The following is a 14,409-nucleotide window of genomic DNA, read 5'->3' on the forward strand; positions in this document are numbered from 1 at the left end:
TAGATCCTTTGAAGAGGGGCAGCTGCCTACTGTATGGGCAATAAACTGCATCCGCAGGGCTAGGTGACGGCCTGGGATCGGGCCGGACAATCGGGCACAGAGGATGGGGGTCCATCAAAGGATGTGTGCATCAAAGGGACGGAGGGAGGCGTTGGCCGGGTACGGGATATGGTTCCGAGGCAGGGTCGCGCTGAAAGAGGTGGTTTATGGCCCGAGCGTGTGAGAGCGGGGGTTGTCAATGCGCGGGGGATGTTTGCGAGGTCGAGAGAGAGAGAGAGAGAAAGACGTGCTGGCTATCGGTAGCGGGCAGAGAGGCCATGGCATTCAAAATGGCTGCTGCTTACGCGCACATATGAGCCTGAAAGGGACAAGATGGCGCCGATAGTGTTTAAGTCGCAATCTAGATTTTAACACTCTTACCTTCCATTCTCATTGGTGTTGGAACGTTCCAGCAAATTCTTGTCTCTCCTTCCACCTCCACTTTTGTTCCATTTTTCATGTAGCTGTATTTCCTACAAGACTACGGATCCAACCCCCTTCTCCTCACCAATAGTACATGGCTTTCTCTGTTTTCTGATGTTTCCCTGCTTTAGAGATTATTCCTGCTCCTCAAAACCTGCCTGATCTTCTTCTCTCTTTTGTTTTAACCTGCTACAACTTAGTGTTCACTCGTTTCGATGCCCCTACAAGGCCACCTTGCCAACCACAAAGATCTCTATATTGGACATTTCTCCCTCCAGAACTCACACCTACCCTTTACCCTTGCGGAAAGTAAGTCATTTTCAACTAAAAGTAGAAGTAGGCTTTATTTGTGTCTTTGATGTTCAAACAGCCTTGTAATTATGGCTCAAACTAAGGTTTGATTCCTGAGATGATCAAAGCTCTGAGCAAATATTGCATGAATAATATCTTGACTGTTATAACTGAAATGATAGAAATACCAATTTTTGGCAAAAATACCAAGAAAGGCTAACGTCCAGATGTAAGAAATATTGGTCTGAAAAAACTGGTCTCAATTTGGGAGCAGTGTTTTTACAACCAGTAAAGAATTTTATGAACTGACTTGTGTATTAATAGGTCAGTTAATAAACTTCTAATTTGTAGTGGGTTGTTATTCAACCTACCTTATTAATATTAATGAGGTAGGTTACAAATCACAACTCACTCTGTTTGCTGGCCAACACAGGGAAGGCGGCCTGCTGGGTAAACAGACCACCAAGTCTTTGGTCGACTTTTAATCAAGTAAACTTTTTTTAATGATACTTATTTTCCGTAAACAAAACTGGTTGCCCAAAAAAAGAGTGCATTTTTTTAAATACATTTATAAATGTTTTATAAATTTGTTGAAGGGTTGGCACTGATCCCATGGACCACTGCCTACTACATGTTTTAAGTGAAAGGAAGCTACAGTGGCCAAACTGTTAAGTTCTTACAACTTATATTTTGGGGGCTTTCTTGAAGTTCAATTATTTTTTACATTATTTTTTATATAAATTGATATATTTTACGTTCAAGGATTTTCTATTTTTTTTTTCATTGTGATGAATTACTTTTAATTTATTGCAACATTTTAATTTGTTGCTCCAATGTTTAATAGAAGTGTCTTAATGAACATCATTTTCTGAATTTGACTTTACATTTAATCTAGAAGACTGCTAATAAAAGACAATTTGTATTTCAAACCAACCAAATTTCCACCAATTCTTACCATGAAATAATATCCGTGAGTGGAAAAGGTGATGCCGGAGTGTGCTGAATGAAAATGATGATGTTGGTTCTTTTTCAAATCCTCCTTTTGATGCTGTTGAAACGCAAAGCTCTGCCAAAAGGTGCAAAGATAAATATGAATTAATCTCAATCAGACCTATTTCAAGATGCACCAAAACCAAATGCACAATTTGTTTACCAAGAACTAGCTTTCTGCCAAATTTGGTGTAATTCTGAATGCAACACACATAGAAAGAAGAAAAAACAAGGAGAAATAGGATTCTGACGCATTCCCAGGTTTACAAAATGTTGTAAATGTGAAAATGTGTCAAGTTCCAGGGATGTTGCGTAAGAACACCCACCGCAACACCGATGGCTAGCCCCTTCACAGAGTTATACGTAAAAGGGAAACAAATTTACAAGACCAGGAAAAGACACGCAGGGTGACTTTACATGGCCTTGTAAATACGGGGAAGCACATTGGGCTGCCGGTGCATCAATAAAAGTGACACCCCTGTGGCGCAATGGCCTTGTAAATAAGCCCCTTAGAGCATGGTTATATTTGCCTTGCGTCACTTTATAACCTACTCTACTATCAAAGTGCACATGGAGTTAGAATAGTAAATACACACTTTGTTACAGTCAATGGCCAGTCCTCATAATAATAGCTATGTTATGTTGTGTGTTTGTGTGTGTATATGAACTATACATAAACAAATATTAAAACAGAACGTATGAAATTATGTAAAAATACTTAGAAATATACACACACACACATATATATTGTATATGCTAATAAGGTTAAGTTAGTGAACTAATAAAGAAACTTAAAATATTGGTAAAAAAAAGATTCTAAAAAGTTAGACGTTCAACGGGGCTAGGCTGCAGGCGGTGACCAAGAAGGAGGTGTTGTTGTCGGGCAACCGCTGGACACAGTGAAGATATCTTTGTTAGGACTTAGTCTGTTTTTAGAAGTTGAAAAATATCCAGCGTGACAAGGCTGGAGGCTGTAGCTGACGGGAGTTCTACAAGGCAGGATACCCTTTTGGCGAAGAACCGCTGAACAGGATTTGCTGCTGGGGAGAAGAACGAATTGGGAGCTACTGCGAAGTGAGGCTAACTGGTGATGCTCCTTGGGTGGGTAGACAAGCAGGTTGGTCCTGGTCTTCCCTCAGTTCTCAGAGTAGTTTCTATCCAAATAACCAGCAAGGGTCCAGGACTGATGGGGCACCACTTGGTGGGTTAGGACTCACAGCCAACAGCGCCCAGGTGTTGGGTTCAAGGTAGTTGGAGTATTTTATGTCCCTGAGGCTCCAATCAGGAAGCCAGCCAACTAGCAGTTGGAGTAACTCTGGTAGTCCTGGATTCAACATGTAGGTCCAGTCCTTCTCACACAGGCAGCTGGGCAACAGAGTAGCAGTCCGTCTTGCAGACCAGGATCCGTTCTTCTGATACTTGCAGAGATTCAGAGGTGTACTGAAGAGTTGGGTCTAAGGGTCCATTATGTATACCTTGTTCCCACTTTAAAGTAGGAACAGTTTCTAGAGGCTTCCACCCACACAGGTACTTGGAAGTCCCTTCCTCTCTGCCCTGCCCCAGCTTGTCTGGGGGTCAGAAAAGACTAGTGTCAAACCTTTGTGGGTGTGCTCAGGCAAAGCCTTTGTGATGTGCAACTGTTATAGGGGTCAGTTCCTCCCCCTCATCAAGTCAGAGAGGAACCATCCTGCCAAAACCTATTCCCCCTATTTCTCACTATCTGGGAGCAATACACAAAGACCACCTGTGAGCGACACCTAGTCATGTGACCCAGGATACAGACTGCAGGCATCAAATGGTTAGGACACAATATACTAACTTTCTAAAAGTGGCATTTTGAGAATTATGACTTAAAATCCAATTTTACCATTAAAGCGGGTTTTAAAGTTCAATTCTCCAGACACCAAACTCGGGATTCCTGCTTGCTCCCAACTGAACTTATGAAATGAAATAAGGTAATACGATGTTATCCTATGGAAGAAGTAGGCCCTGCAATAGACATGTCCAACTTTATAGTTACACTGCACCCTGCCCACTGGGATGTTAAGGCCCACCCTAGGAGTGGCTTGTGTGTATAAACAGGAATGTTTAGACCTGGGAAAAGGTTTGTTTTGCCAGATCGAAATGGCAGTTTAAACTGTACACACAGGCTGTAATGGCATGCCTGAGACATGTGTCAAAAGCTGCTTGAGTGGGTGGCACAACCAGTGCTGCAGGACCACTAGTAGCATTTAATTTACAGGCCCCGAGTATAGGCAGTACTACGTTACTAGGGACTTATCAGTAAATTAAAAGGGCCAATTGGATGTAAGCCAATTTTACCATGCTTAAACGAGAGATCACTAGCACTTTAGCACTGGTTAGCAATGGTAAACTGTGCATAGTCCTAAAGTTAGCAAAACGGAGAATTGAAGGCAAAATGCTGGTGGGAAACCACACCAAGGATGTCATGTCCTACCATCATATATTGCTATAAGATATCAGAGGTACCCAACATCAGGTCAATACATGAGTATGACCTGTGAACGTGAGAGAAAATGAGAATTCGTTGTCATCAGAGTACTTGCTACGCCTCAGGCTATTAAGTCTAACTACTTTATCTCCCACAATAGGGTTGGATAATTTTTGCAAGTATCGATCTTGTGGATGCCTATCTAGTGGGGTATCAGGGGCTAGGTTGAAATTTCCCACCAAACCAAGTTGGAGGGTTCCCAGTCTCCTAAGAGGGGCAACAGAAGGTACCAGAATTGCTCATGTCCCCGATTTGGGGCGTAGATATTAAGAATAATGAAGGGGAGTCCCTGATGCTTCACTGCAAAGTAAATGTCACAACCTTCTTTAGTGTCCTTAGTCACACTGGTGTGGAGAGATCCTGGTACAAGGCTCTGTTTTGATTCTGATAAGTAAGTTGATCTAGTTTCCTGGCTTTCCGCATTATTCTGTCTTTCACCTGAGAGAAGCCCAATTTTGCAGTAATATCTCTTGGTCTCGTGCCTGGCACTGGTCTAGGGGCTCCAACTCTGTGTGCATGGACAATCAGTAAGTCAAACACTAAGCTTTCTTTGAGGACATATCTGAAACGGATTCTGCAAAACTGGACCATGTCCTACTTCTCATCAATTTCTTGACCATACAGATGCATGTTACCATAACGTGACTGTAATATCCTCAATTGGTTTTACATATGCTTTATCATTGTTGCTTAAGGCAGCTTCCTCACCATCTGTTCTAGAATGTTATTATTGAAAGCCTTCATGTGATTCCCGGAGTCTGTTATTTCCTTTATGCTGTGTGGATAGGACATCTTATACTTACCTGATTACTTGAAGAATAAACCTGCATTATTTCATCTTCTACTGGCGTTATTGTACTTCATTACACAGGCGACGATCTGGCTTTGAACCCTTCTATCAAGATGACAACATTCAACTTTTGATTTTATAGAGGAAGAAAAAGACGTCCTAACACGACCAACTTGAGTGGTAAAGCACTTATATACAAACAAGGTACTGTACAATTTCATTTATTAATATTTCACTGTCTAAATTGACTCGGCTTGTTTGAGACATTTGAGTGAAAAGAAGTTTGTTTTTTCCAGCACTCGACATCACAGCCTTGAGTCAGACTTGACATTGACCTTTGACTTTTCTTGTTTATATTCTACTTCAGAAGCGGGATGTCTTTATCGGAGTGTGTGAACTGCTAATTTCCACACAGCTCTCATTATCCTGCAAGGAAGATTTGACCTCCTAACCTCCACATCCTGGAGTTAATTTCATTTTCCTTTGAAGTTTATGCAATACTAAAGAGACAATTTGCTTCCTATTCACATTTTAAGAAATGTTGTGTGTTTAATTCTTTTATGAACTCGCAGTCTTTCACATAATATTAGACACGTAATCTGACCTGCGTGAGACCGGTGGCTTTGTTTATTTCTGAAGTACCCTCCTCACCTCGTGCAATAATTTCAGCTCGAGCTCTCTGCCTTTCACGAAGCTATCTGTCTCATCAGCCTCACGTCACAGAATACATCAAGTTTTACGTGGTGACTTGCGTCAGGCCCTTTGTTGTCTGCGTAGAGCTCTTCATCAGCTTGTCATTTGTCTCCAAGACAACAGCACATTCCTTTCGTCGAGGGGCTTTGATTCGTCAACAAGCTTTGGCAACACCAATTGACACGGTGATAAACACACCTATATTGTGTTTATCTTTCAACAAGCTTTGACAACATCAATTGTCACGGTGATAAACACACCTCATTTTTTGTGTTTATTTTTTTTAACAAACATTGTCAAACCCATTTATTATGATGATAAACACACCTAAATTGTGTTCGTGAGTACTTCAAGTAGAAACAGAGGCAAGTGGTTGGTTGGCTCCGGTTGTTTTGGCTCGCAAGGCTTCTGGCGAGATTAGGTTATGTGTTGACCTTCGCAATCTCCAATCGTGCTGTCGTTCCTGACAAGTACCCACTTCCCAACATCTCTGAGATGTTGACCCAACTTGAGGGCGCGGGAGTTTTCACTACGTTAGATCTGAGGGCAGCATATCATCAGATCTAGATAGATAAGGATTCCATGGATTTAACATCTTTTATTACGCCCTTTGGGACATATAAATTTACTCGTCTTCCTTTCGGTCTTAACTCGGCTGCATCAATGTTCCAAAGAGCCATGGAAAATGTTTTGCAGGGATTGTCAGGTGTTAAGGTATATCAAGACGATGTTTTGGTATATGGTTCGTCACAGAAAGAGCATGATGAAAGGCTTAGGGAAGTTTTGTTGAGGTTCAAGTCTCGCGGTTTGACACTTAGAGAGAACAAATGCAAATTCAATTTGAGTGAATTGGATTATTTAGGACATAAATTAATCAAAGGAGGTGTTATCATTTAGTTGGTACTATTGCCAGCCTTTCTGAACCTCAAAATAGAGATGAATTAGTTCGTTTTCTAGGGATGGCAGAATACTATAGTAAATTTGTTCCCCAGTTTGCATCAAGAATATATACCTTAAAAGCGCTTTTAAAGAAAGGGACAACATTTTTGTGGTCTAGCAAATGTAGGGAAGAATTTGATGATGTCATGAATGCCCTGAGAAGTGCCCCTTCTCTTCACAGTTATGACACCTCTGCTAAGTCAATCTTGATTACGGATGTTAGCTCTAAAGGGCTAGGTGCCGTTCTTAAACAAGTAAAAGATGGTAAGGAAGAGACCATCACGTTTCTTTCAAGAGCTCTCGCAGGGGCAGAAAATATGTATTCTGTTATAGAAAAAGAAACCTAGTGCATTTTTTGGGCCATCAGAAAATTAAAAAAGTTTTTATGGGGAAACTCTTTCTTGGTTCGTTCAGATCACAAGCCCTTAAAAGATCTTGTTACTAAAAAAAGCCTAGACGCAGTCTCCTCAAGAATTTGCAGATGGGTCATTGCTCTCCAAGACTACGATTTTGTTGTGAGTTACATACCTGGCATTGAAAACAAAGTATCTGATTGTCTCTCATGTCTCGTTCAGACAAATTCGAATATAGACTCTGAGAACATAGGTGATTTGTGGGATAATGACGAATACAAGGTGTGTGAAATTATTACTGAAGTTGTGAGTGAGGATGAGTGGAAAAACTGTTTAAGCAAAGATGCGGTCCTTGTGAAAATCTCCAACTTAATCACTAAAGGTTGGAAGTGTATGAAAGTTCTTGATGAGGATGTTTGCAAATTTTGGAATGTTCGTAATGAATTATCTATCAATTCTGGAGTATTATGGAGAGGTACAAAACTCATACCTCCCACCTGTGTCAGACCAAGGATCATCCAACAAGCTCATCAGGGACATCCTGGTGTCTCAAAAACGAAAGAAAGAATTTGCATGCACTTTTGGCGGCCAGGCATTGACCGAGATTACCATAGGTTGAACAAGAGTTCAACCTATGGTAATACGTACAGAACCCTCTAGATGCTGGAAGGAAATTGCTCTTGATCTGCTGGGACCCATTTCTAGTTCTTCTGGCCAGTATTTCGTGTTGGTTCAAATAGACATGTTCTCCAGATGGCCGGAGATTAAAGTTGTAAGGAGTACAGAGACAAAGGATGTTATTAGCTTTCTTGAAGAAGTCTTTACTAGGTAAGAACTTTCCGATTCTCTGCTGACCGACAATGGGGTCCAGTGGGTCTCAAAAGAAATGGAAGAGTATTTAACTAAGAATGGAATTAAACATAAACGGTGTTCGCTCTATCATCCCGAAACCAATGGGATGGTAGAGATATTTCATCAAGTCCTCAAGGAGTCTGTACAAATAGCTATAGCTCAGGGAAAAAACTGGAAATTAGAAATTGCTGAACGTGGGAGAATGTATCGTCTCATACCTCATTCCACCACTAACAAAGTACCGTTTGAGTTATTTAGAGGACGAAGTCCTAATACTCATCTGTTTCAACTATGGGTGAGAAACAATTCTAAAACTACTTCGGGTGTGGTTTTTTCTGATAGTCATAATGACTCTCAGAAATTAAAGGTTTTAAAAAGAAAGAACTATTTTGATCGTAGGAATGCTGTTTCACACACTCATGTACAGGTGGGTGACAGGGTGAAAGTTCGCTTACCCAAGAGAGTTAGTGGTTTATCAAAATATTCTCCTCCTTTTGCTGTCAAAAAATGTTTTGAAAATGCTGTCAAGTTAAGTGATGGTCACATATGGAATTTAAGTAGAATTGCTCCTTTGCACAAAAATGTCATTAGTACACCGAATGTTCGCAATGAAACAAACATTGGGAAAACTGTGTTGCGTAGAAGTAGTCGTGAAAAAAAAATTCCACTGGGTCTTCATGATTTTGTTTTAAAATAATGATGCAAAGGGGAAAGATGTGTAATATCCTCAATTGATTTTACATATGCTTTATCATTGTTGCTTAAGGCAGCTTCCTCACCATCTGTTCTAGAATGTTATTATTGAAAGCCTTCATGTGATTCCCAGAGTCTGTTATTTCCTTTATGCTGTGTGGATAGGACGTCTTATACTTACCTGATTACTTGAAGAATAAACCTGCATTATTTCATCTTCTACTGGCGTTATTGTACTTCATTACAGTGACCTATCTTCTAGATCGGTGCATTTCTCCCACAGCTGTCGAACCTCGTCTTTCAATTTAGTGCCAGTGTCCTGTAGCTTCTCCATCTCCTGACTCATAATGATTATGTTATCTTCGTTAGTGGGAAACTTTCCCCCAGTGCTTAAAGTTATTTTGTTACGTCGGAGAGGCCTGCCACTAGGTCAGATTTCAGGGCCTGCAGCTGGGTAAAACCATATTTGAGATTTTTGTGTGCAGATCACTGAGGCATACCAATAGGTCTTCCTCTGTAATTGGGGTCCCGCTTCTTCTCTCTATGAGGCCCTAGCTACTCCCTCACTAGTTATGGACAAGGACGCAAAGGGGATCAGGGATGGTGACCACCCTGGGGTCATTGATGCTGTTGTCTCCCAACACTCACCAAGTCTCTTTTGATGTTTCAGCTTCCGTCGTATACGATCTCGGGATACAGCTTAGGGATGACGCCACTGTAAAACACTAAGGTGTTGGAGGAGTCCAGAGTGCACATCAACAACCTTGTAAACTAAGAGGGCCACCTCTATTCATATGCAGGTAGTGGTGTGCAGGACTAGACTCCAAGTGGGTGGAAGAGTACACAGCTATATCTTCCAGTGTCCCAGTCCACGGACAAAGCAATGTCTTCTTTGCTTGAGTGAGGGGGTATTTGCAGGCAAGGTGCCACTCCAAGCCCCCTACTCCTTTGCTCTGCTCCCCGCTAACAGCCCCTCTCTCTGCACGGGGAGAACGCCATTTAAGGGGCAGCCTCGCTTTCATGTTTCGTATGCAACCCAAGATGGTGGCCTACGCGCCCATTCAGCTCCAGTGAACTCCCGGTCACCGCCGCTTCCACTGCCTCCCCAATCACCAACCACCCTCTCACGTGGCACACTGCTCCTCCAGGGTGTCAGGCACTCCTCATTGGTGTATAAATATTGGTTGCCAATGCTTCTATGAGCTCCTTTTGGGAGGCCTGAACAGAGAGCTCATCAGGCCCATGCCAGACTCATCCATCCTCAGGCCACACCCTCCAGCTTCTGTCATTTTAGAAAGGATGACATATGGGCCCAGGATCACAAAGCCTATTTAAGGACGTTTTTTTATCTTGCTTTATGAAGGTAAACCCCTGTGCTCACTTTCTGGTTCGATACTGTTGTTTATGACTTCATAACATGTGAATACAGAATGACATAGACCACATAAGCAGTTCTGCTGAGAGCAGTCAGGCATCATTAGTCATTCATGGTTTCTCTTCTCATAGTTCCCCACACATCATTGAGAATAAGTAGCATATTGTACTGCATACGTTGAAACACCCATTATAACTGTGCTATACAAACAAGTATGCTTACATCAGAAACGACAGCTAAATACACAAGGTACTTACCAAAGTGACCATCCAGGTGAATAAACAGTGCAAATATGCTAAATGCTATTGTTGTGTGTGCAGGAAAAACAATAGCTTTGTCTCGTCCTTTATGGTTTTTGTCATCAATAATGTGAAACTGAGATTTAAACATAGAAGAAAATGTGTTAGGAATCAATGTTAGGTACCTCTGCAGTAGTACATACCAAGATAAGGAAATGTAACACTTTCTCAAATTGTACATCTTTTTCTTTCCTGGATAGGTCATAGGTATAATTTGATTACAGAAAGAGACCAACATGAAACTACGCATGAAAAACGTATATAATTGTGTGGTTTTAGCTGGTACGTGAATCTTATATTCTCAAGATTGGAAGGTGTCACCTAGGTGTCCCCAGAGTGTAACAGGCATTAGCACCATTTTTTGAAGTTCCTAGGCACTTTGGTAATACATAAGGAACTGCAGATGTTTGTGCATCTCTTTTTGAAAAGATTATGTGATGATTTTAGTTTTTGTTTAAAATAATAACGCTCCAAACAGAACAATTGACATTCCCAATTACAACTGCATATTAGAGATATTACTATTACTCAATTGCATGGTGCTCAAATTACAAACCAGAGCAGGATGCAATGCTGAGCTGGCCGGGATTCATATCATGACCTACAAATCAAAGTAGATGTCAGTGAAAATGGTGAAATGTAACTACCCACACAATGTGAAGTATGCATTGTTTTAAATAGTGCCTTAGACCTAAGCTGTTGTATGTGTGGAACAGGACTCATTCTCCATCTACAGCCTAATACTTGAACTTACCTCTCTTTCCTGCCAACTCCATGTCTGATCCAAACTCCCTTCTAAACGACTTTAACTCGTTTTTAGATAGCTATGTGAACCTCTATGCCTTAACTAAAACACACAGGTGCAAGCCAAAACCTTGAGTACCCTATTACTGTAAAGACTTCGTTGAAAAAACCGAAAGAAAATGGTACAAAAATGGCAGAAAAAAAGGAATTCCAGATGCCCCTATGATTCTGAAGTTTCTCTGTGTTACATACTGACAGTTCAACACATCAGCCAAAGCAAAAAACGGTAACAATGCCATCAGTGAAGCCATGAACACAATCAGTACGCTGCATCATCAAATAACTGCCTGACCCAGTATCCCACGCTCCACAGACAAGTGCAATGCCATCACCTTCCTCAGTACGAAAATACAGTAAATCCAACTACATATCGACAACACAAAGCCAGACTCTTCTCTTACTTCCACTCCTTCTAGTAGAATCCTGCAATAGTCATCCTTTTAAGCTCTTTCTCTTGCAGATCTCCCTAAAATGCTCAACTCCTTCAATGCTGCTTTCTATCAATATGGTGTCTTCATCAAAGCTCTCTGATCCCATATTAGCCATTGTCAATGCCTCCCACTCTCTAAGCACCCACGGCACCTTCCCAGAAGCTCTAAAGACAGGTTAGACCCTCACACTCATAAGAAAGCCTACATAAGACCCTGATGACCTCACAACTGCTTGCCAATCACTCACACGCCATTTATAAGCAAGATCATCAAAAAAGCAGACCGCTTAACTCCGAGATCACATAAATGCTAGCACTCTCCGGCAGGATGACCAGTCTAAGTTAACCTCAGGCTGCTGCACAGAGACGATTAGATTACAAATCATTGACAATGCCCTTTTGACTACAAATGAAGATGATCCCTGGCTCTTAGGGCCATATGCATCAACACATTTCTCCATAGACACAGAATGGGCAAAACCCTTTGATACATCTGGCCCCTAATTCTGTTGGATGACATTGCTGCCTTCAGTTCACCCCACCCTTAGCTACATCCTGGAATTTTGAATGGAATTTACTGGTAATGTCCTTCACTAGTTCCCCTTCTTACCTTCCAACAAACTCCAGTTCACTCACCTGGGCACCTCCAAGCCCCAAAATATCCTTATCACCTGTGGACTCTAACAGAGTTCTCTCCAGACCCCTGTCATCTTCAACCTCTACATGAAGCCTCTTGAGGCTCTACTCATAGAATGCTGCATCAAATTTCTCCAGTATGCCAACGATCAATGGCTCTAAACATCCAATGCCCACAACATTGCCTGCGTCTCATTCACACCTTAATGCCCAGCATCTACGTGAAGCTTAACCCCGACACAGAATCCGTGTTATTTGTCGGGAACAACAACTACGAATTAGTACAAAGTTTGTGTCACTCAGTGACGCAAACCTTGATGGCTTTGAACTCCAACTTTCACAGAACACCAAGTCAGTCAAAAAGTCTTTATTTGGACCGTAGTGCTTTAAACAACAGACTATTAAACAAAAAATTGTATTTAAATACCTATAAAATTAAGGTTACACACCGAATAAAAGACTGTTCAAATCTACTTGAAAAGTTCTTTACTGCTGATAAGAAACCTCATATAGTACATATTACAGAAAGGTAATTCGTATCAAGTAAAAATGTACCCGCCTGTCACAATTATGTATTCCATAATTCTTAAAAATGCATTAAAATATATATTTTGCTGTGGCAATAAGAAAATACAGTCTAACCAAATATGCATGTGTTACACCGTACATCAAAACCTTATATTCGTTGTCCATTGTTACTTAAGATTGCTTTCATTCCTTTTCAGAACGAAAAAAGGGATTCAAACGTATACTGAACTTTAATACGGTGAACAACACTTACAACACAACTTTTACATCGTAGAGCCTTTACAACGCAACCATTACAATGCAAACTATTACAACGCATTGCTCTGGGGGGCGCTCTAGGATAGGGAATAGGTTAATTTACTATCCAATAACCTTCCCTAGTGTCCACGGGGACTGGAGTTGGAATAGTAAATTAAACTATTCACTACCCAGCGCCCAAAAGCACTATGCGGTGTAATGGACTGCGTTGTAATACTTGCGTTGTAAAGGCATGCGATGTAAATGCATGCGTTGTAGTGTCATACATCCCTTTAATACTGCCTGTCCCAATGCTCTGTTGGATACACCGTATATAAGTAATGAAAGTGCTCTGCCATGTTTCCCTTAAGAACTGGGTGGATGTTTTAGTACTCAGATGCAGCATTTATTTTTCCCTGGAACACAATTTGATTAGTAATTGTAGCTCAGTCTTTGGTAGCATCACTGTTCACTGATAAGTTTGTATTTATCAATTTTATGGACAACCTACTACATATATCTTGTCATATTTTCCTGACTTCTTATGCTTAAACCACTACTTACAATCTACTTCGTGAAGAGAAACAATGTTATGCTTTACAAAGTTTTCCATCCTTACCCAGAATCGTACCGAGTTGTAGCAATTTAAGTAGGTCACCAGATCAGAGCTCTTATACTTTAGACACATAGGGGCAGATTTACAAGGCCCTTGCGCTGCTTTTATGCCGCCGTTGTGTCACTTTTGTGACGCAGCGGCGGTGCGAATCCAGTGCCATGGTGCGGGGTACTTACAACGTGCCGCATCTGGGAGATGCATCACGTTGTAAAGGGTCATGCTGCGTCAAAACCATGCGCCTGCTTGAAGCAGGCGTAAGGATTGACACAGCATGTTAGAGATAGGGCACCCCCGAGCCTTGCTGGAGTTGCGTCGCGCTTGCGACGCAACTCCAGCAATGCGCCGCATTTCTGCCACTGATGCGTCATGCATCTGCCCATCCTCGCGCCACGGTGCGCCGCATTGTAAATATGGCGCATCAGTGGTGGTGCACGGGTGGGCAGATGCGTCGCAACTCTTCTGGCGCATCTCTGCTGATTAGCAGAGATGCGCCAGAAGTCGTAAATCTGCCCCATACTGTGAAGGCTCCAGTTCCCTGGAAAAGTCGGTGAAGCTTGAAAATGTGAAAGGAAAAGGAGGAAAAGGGCGACCAGCAGCAAGGAAGTTGGACTCGCTCATGACAACAATCAACACACCAATGAGAAGTACGAAGACCCAAATAGAAGATAGGGTATAACCTATCTATACGGTTGCCACCAAACTTAAAGAAAGAAGAAGAACATAGTTTTAAGCACTACACCTAGCTCCTATTAACCTACTCTGCCATACAGAAATGGAGGGAACAGTTTCATAAGAGCACATGACTAATCCAATAACCAACAATAATAACTAATAAACACTGGACTAACCATTAGCCTTGGGTCCCGGAGAAGAATTATACCTTCTTTAAATTACTTTACCTCCTTGTCA

General features: G+C 41.5%; 1 protein-coding gene across 1 annotated transcript in view; it reads right to left on the reverse strand.

Moving 5' to 3' along the window:
- The window catches only part of PJVK (pejvakin), a 197,008-nt gene that overhangs the window by 23,486 nt on the left and 159,113 nt on the right, over positions 1-14,409 (reverse strand). The window contains exons 4-5 of the mRNA XM_078683826.1: positions 10,208-10,325; positions 1,709-1,819 (exon numbers count right to left, since the gene is read on the reverse strand). Of these exons, the coding sequence (XP_078539952.1) occupies positions 1,709-1,819; positions 10,208-10,325 (229 nt within the window). The remainder of the gene's footprint in view (positions 1-1,708; positions 1,820-10,207; positions 10,326-14,409) is intronic.

This window comes from Lissotriton helveticus, chromosome 3_1 (genome assembly GCF_964261635.1).
Source record: "Lissotriton helveticus chromosome 3_1, aLisHel1.1, whole genome shotgun sequence".
Lineage (NCBI taxonomy): Eukaryota > Metazoa > Chordata > Amphibia > Caudata > Salamandridae > Lissotriton > Lissotriton helveticus.